The 6283-nt window shown below is 42.0% G+C and overlaps 1 protein-coding gene across 1 annotated transcript in view; it reads left to right on the top strand.

Annotated features, from left to right (window-relative positions):
* The window catches only part of Cadps (calcium dependent secretion activator), a 445453-nt gene that overhangs the window by 300059 nt on the left and 139111 nt on the right, over positions 1–6283 (top strand). Inside the window, 2 exon segments of the mRNA XM_026779941.1 lie at positions 2626–2762; positions 5952–6139. Coding sequence (XP_026635742.1) covers positions 2626–2762; positions 5952–6139 — 325 coding nt within the window.

Genomic DNA, 6283 nt, shown 5'->3' with positions numbered 1-6283 from the left:
TCATACACACACACACACATACACATACACACACATACACACACACACACACACACACACACACACACACACCTCCAAGCCACATTAATTCCAACTCTGTATCATTCTCCATGTAGACTAGGACAAAGAAGAGACAACCCCGAAGGAAATGAAGGTTTATTCTTTGGGTTAATTGTTAAAAAAGGAAAATGTGGATTTTACTCAGAGTTTTCTTTAAGCCTGCTTCAGACTGTTGGTGGGAAAGGAAGCCATTTTCTAGTTGCGCTCACAGCCAGCAATTAGCACGGCAACCCAGATTCCTAGGGGCCCTGTGACAGGTTAGAGACGGGGAGGCTATCGGTGTACAGGTCTGTCTAGAGGGCCAAATTGTCTCTTCAGACCATTTCCTGAGTGGCCAGAAAAGCAAAACAGGTCAACAGCCAAGTATTCGAGAGGTTCAAACAACAAAGGATTGTGACACTTGAAACCCATGCCATATTTTAACAGCTATACAAGAGCCCCCTTCTCTCCAAGCTGAATGACCGGGGTTGTATTGAAGAGCGGTGAAGTAGCTGAGCCAAACTGGCAAAGGAAGGAAGGCCCTGGCCGATTTTTCAGCTTACAGCCTCTGCCGAGAAATCCAACAGCAAGAATCTGACGCTAGCCAAGCTGCCTGATCTATCTGTTAAAATTGGGAGGCAGGGGGGTGGATGTGGCTCATGGGGATGTAACAGGATGAGCAATTCAAGCGCACCCCACTCCTGCTTCTTCCTGAATTAAGTCGCTCCGGGACTCGGAGGATAGAGAGGGCAGCTTTTAGGGGGAGAGGCAGAGAAGAGCTGTCCAGTTGTTGTGAGGGTCTTTCCCCCAGCAGGGACAAGCGTAAGATAGTTACTTGTCTTGGTCACAAGTAGCACATTCACACCCAGAAGCAGCCAGTTGCGCTTCCCAGGCTCCATTGTCCTGAGATCCCAAAGCAGAAGAAAGTCCTTAGGCCGTGCACCAACCTCAAGTTCAAAGCCCTTCCGCAAGGATGAACCTGAGGTACATAACACAGCTAAGAGTGCTCTTAGGATTCTCTCACGTAATTTCTTCACATGTAATATCTTTCCCAAAAGCCTTTGCTTTATCATTTGAATGGAGCAGTCAGTCTGTTAAAACCTTATTCTTCAACTTGCCTACTAGAGACATCACTTCTGGGAGTCTTGGGTATAAACAAGTCTTATTGAAAAATTGACCACTCAGTAGTCCTAGGCAAAAATGTCAAAGATTTTAAAAATTCTACCCTGGGCAGGGTAGACGCTGACAAGACATGCATTTCTGCTCTAAGGATCGCTGAAGTCACTGAGAAATCAGGGTGCTAAAGTCACACAAACCAAGCTCACAGACATACCCTAAGCATGGGAGGGAAAAAGGGAAAAAAAAAAAACCTTCCTGGAACAGAGGCCATATAGGAAAATATTATTCAAACACCCTCTCAAGTCAGAAATCAATTTTCCCTTTGCCCTGATTATTTTGCTGGCTCCTGGCAGGTCCCTGGAACCCAGTAAAACGCTGCATGCAAGGAGATAAGTAAGATCTTGCTTGATTTTGCTCTGAGATTCTATCCAATTGTAGTCTGGGTAGCGGAAGAGAGGATGATAAACAGTGAGCTGACCTCCTCATCGTAAAAGAGACCATCATTCCTCCCTCTTCAGGATTTTCCTGGTGGCGCTCGAGCTGAATTCTCTGAGTTATTTTGCCAGCAAAGGCTAGTCTATTTTAGTTACACATGTTGAGATTAATTAGTTAGCCCTTAGGAGGCTTTGCCTACAGCCTTCACCCTGTACGGAAAAGCGTGAATACACGGAGACTATTAGCTCACACTAAGTGGCAGACCGCAGCCCTCAGAGGGCGGTTTCCGTTTGTCTCTTTCATAAGCTTTGCTAATGGAGTATGTGCCCCACAAGGCAACAAACATCCTTGCCTCTCCAGCACTAAACTCTCATTTAACTTCCTCTCCTGGTTTCAACCTTTAAAAAGAAAAGAAAGAAAGAAAGAAAGAAAGAAAGAAAGAAAGAAAGAAAGAAAGAAAGAAAGAAAGGAAAGAAAGACTTTTAATTTTGAAGGGTTGGGGAATCAAACCTTTCGTGACACCGAATTGGCAATGAAAATTTGGAAGGGGTTGACACAAATATTGTCACTCCGCTGAAAACCAGCATAAGCCCTTTTCCAGATAATTCCAATAAGCACTGAGAAATTGCCCTAGACACAACCACTGGAATGGAAGAGTCTTTTACAAACCTGCAAAGCTAGCTAGACCGCTATCAGCAAAGATCCGATCTGCTTTCAGTGTTTGGTGAAACGCAGGCGAAGTTACCGGTCTCATCTGTAGTTGTGAAGAACAACACGGAGGCACTGGAATTGTGACCATTTGATAAACATGTTGATGCCAATATATTTTTGCCTAAATGCAGTTAAACTCACCAGTAACTGATGCAAGTTGACAATGGGGGTGGGACAGAGATTATCTTGGGGGTATTTGGGGGGGCAGCAGGGAGGCAGCTGATGTTCACAATGCCTAGTAAATCCTATGAGTCGGAGATGTCAAAGAAGTGTGATGTGTTCCTCTAAACTGTGTCTCTCTCTACATGTGTAAACGAACAGATGCAGACAGAGCTCAAAAGCACGGCATGGATGAATTTATCTCTTCCAACCCCTGTAACTTTGACCACGCTTCCCTCTTTGAGATGGTGCAGCGGCTGACTTTGGATCACAGACTTAACGATTCCTATTCTTGCCTGGCAAGTATATCCTTTGATCTACGGCAATTGAGACATGACATTTTTGAAAACCCAAATACCCTCTACCTTTAGGTCGGAGCTCTCCTGCTCCCGTACAAAATCCCCTTAACAATTACAAACGGGTCTTCAATTTCCTGCATGGCGATAGTTTTATTTACCCAGGAATCAATCTGAGTCGGAGAAAGTGCTCTCAAGAGATACAGCCAAATTCCCAGCCACCCCATCTTAGCTTCCCCCTTTTCAGCTGCTACACCAGAAATCTTTCTAAAAGGGTGGATGAGCTTGGCACCTGCTCGCGATAAACTTATAAAATTTGCCTGATTGTCGTGGGGTTTAAGATGCCCCGCCCTCTCTCTCCTATACCTGGTACCCCTAGCTCATTAAGGCATGCATTGTTTGTGTCACTTCTAAAGACCCAAGTAGTTGCTAATGCTCTCTGCTCTCCATCCGCCTAATGCATTTGGCTTTGTTTTTTTTGGGTAGCATTTTTTTTTCTCAAAAGCAGAACCTTCTTCACCCTTAAAGAAAAAATGTTAAAGGTACAGTAGATGTTTAGAAGCCCAGCTATTTACACTCCCTAAAATCCATTTTAAAACAGAAGTCAAATTAGTTCAGTTTAAGGACTGCTGTTACATATTTATCCAATTTTTGAAAACATAATTTTGGTTTTCAATTATCAAGCCCCAAGCCATAACAAAGACTTAACTTCATTTCTGTTTGCAGATTATAAATTATTACTTTGTATCTTAAAAGTAAATGTTATTAATCCCACTGTAGACAGGAAAGGAGAAAATGGTCAAATGATTTGTACAGAGGGCAATTCTTGTCCTTGGCTTCAAACATGGAAGTTAATAGATTTATGTAATATTAACATTGTATAATTAACTGACATTAGCATAAACCCTTATTCTGAATGATTATTTTAAGTTCCCCTTTTTGATGCTTGAAGGTGCAATATGTTTTTTTAAGAGGGTAAAATCATCTCAAAAATAGAAGTAAAGTTCTGTGGGATAGCTTATTAATCTATGGCTCATATCTCATGATATGACACATTATCTCATGTTGAGAATCTCTTCACTGGAGCCTCTGACTTTACCAGATTCAAAAGGAATACTACATTGACTTAAAAAAAATAAACAAAAACCACTTGCCTTCCATTGCAAGGCCATTTTCCCCAGATGATTTCCTGATATCATCTATCTCTGATGACATTTACGAAGGTCATGAGGGTGTACATTAACATTATCACCCCCTTTTCCGGAGCATTTTGCTTACTCGAGGACACTGTAAGATGTATAATTTTTAAGACTTTTATTCTTATCGGTGTTTGAAAACATTTTTTTTTATCCTGAAATGTACCATAAAGAAGAATTCAAAAATGCCCTCAAAAGATTAAACCAGAAATGAAATGTTCATGCTATCGATCAGTATAGGCTTAAAATAAGTCTAAAATGAAAATATAATAATTGTGAGTTACCCAGAGCAATTCTCTTTCTTGTTTATGTACCTAGATCTATTAATTAAAGCCAGAATTCCAGAAAAATAACAGAAATTTAAAGGACCTTATCCCCTATCTCTATATATTTCATTTTTCTCATTATTACAGTCTTTTTTTTTTCAGTTGGTTTTGGAGACCGACCAGCAGGGATACATAAATTTTTCTGTGTCTCCGACTCAGTTCCTAATTGATATTTCTTCAACTCTTTTCAAAGCAGCTATTTTGGCATCTACAAAAGACTTGGTGTCATCTGAGTCGTAGAAAATATATTTTAATCTTTCACAGCAGTGTTGTCTCTAAGATTTAGCATTTGGGGTAGCAGATGGAGTGGCAAAGAAGTTGCCTATAGGGGCAGCCCACTGCCTCGACTACTCTCTCCCGCCCTCCGCAGTAACTTATAATTTGAAATAGCAAAGATGCCGTCTTTCGTTGGAGGCATCGCTGAGCGGCATGTTGTCAATCGAAGATCCCCGATCACTAATCACAATTAGAGCACTGCAAAGGCCTCTCTCCCATACTCCTTTGGCCTCTCCCACCACTTTTTCCTCCTGTCCCTTCTACCCCAAGCTGCAGTAATGTTCAGAACACAACTCCCAGGAGACCCTCAAAGTAAAGGGAAGTTGATATTTAAAAGAGCCCAAATTTCCAATTTAGAAAGCCCTACTTAGAATAACAATTTATTATTGCTTCAGGTGTCATAGAAATGAGACAATATCATTTGATTGTAGACTCTGTCTACATCTATCAGCAATACCAGTCACTTGGCCTTTCATAACGACCTGTCTTTCTAATTATGAAACAGAGGCGGTGGTCCCTATTCATTCTGCCACTGAATTATCATCAGAGACTCCATCTGGATTCTCTTTTATAGCAAACTTTGGCTGGGCTCATGGTGAGCAAATAAATACAAGGAAACAAATAATTACAGGGGCGGGGAAAGAGCCTTAAACCTAGTTGTGAGAAATTTCTTTTTTTGTTCGATCAAATCAGATGCGTTGTTGGAAAACTTACTCTCAGTCCTTGGGGTACTGTTATTGCCTTCATCTTAAAATGTACTGAGAAATTCTTCTAAGGTGTAGAGATTTACAAAGTTTAGTCTTTATGTAAACCAGCTTAAGGTTTCTTTGATGCCTGAGGATAGGGAACAGAGGACATGGAGTAGACAGAGCTGGGTTAGGGCCAGTGCGTACAGCAGCATCCTGATCCAGATTCCCTCGTTGTGAAGAAAAACAAGATGCGCTTGTCCCATCTACCTCACTAGCTTACTAAAAGGCTTAGCTGAAAGTTTCTGTCAATACCAAGGCATTTATATCACAATTTTCTCTTGTCAGACTCCGCCTTAGCTTCCCCCCAGTTCTCCTCTAAAGTACATGTTGGAGCCCTGGTCATTCTCTTTTCCTGGAAGCATGCTGTTTTGCTTATACAGCAATAGCAATTATAAGGAAATCCCACGTCGTCCCTGAACTCAGTTAACTTACCCACCTGAAAAGTAGGGATGACAGCATCTTCCAGGACGGTCTGCTGGGAGGGATAAACAGCATTGCCAGTGTGCTGGCCCAGCAGCTGGCATGCCATCAAAAGAGTTAACGCTAGCCGTTTTTCAGTCCCTTCCTCCAGCCACTCCTGATACTAGCAGCTCTCCAGAAAGCAACTTGTATTTAAAAGAAAGCCTTTCCTTTATTCCCCTCCAGGGCTGGTTCAGTCCTGGCCAGGTGTTTGTATTAGATGAGTATTGCGCTCGAAATGGAGTCCGAGGATGTCATCGGCATCTCTGCTACCTTAGAGACTTGCTGGAACGGGCAGAAAATGGCGCCATGATTGACCCCACACTTCTCCACTACAGCTTTGCCTTCTGTGCATCCCACGTCCACGGGAACAGGTAAGCATGGGTCTGGAGGTATTTAATTAATAAGAAACTTTCAGGGGTTTGTGACTTTAACTATCAACCCTAACTGACTATCTATCCTTATTTACCCAATGATACATGCTTATACAGAGAGAGAGAGAGAGAGAGAGAGAGAGA

Source organism: Microtus ochrogaster, chromosome 6, assembly GCF_000317375.1.
Source record: "Microtus ochrogaster isolate Prairie Vole_2 chromosome 6, MicOch1.0, whole genome shotgun sequence".
In the NCBI taxonomy this organism is placed as follows: Eukaryota; Metazoa; Chordata; class Mammalia; order Rodentia; family Cricetidae; genus Microtus; species Microtus ochrogaster.
The sequence above is the reverse complement of the archived record's forward strand: the minus strand, read 5'-3'. Positions and strand labels throughout refer to the sequence as shown.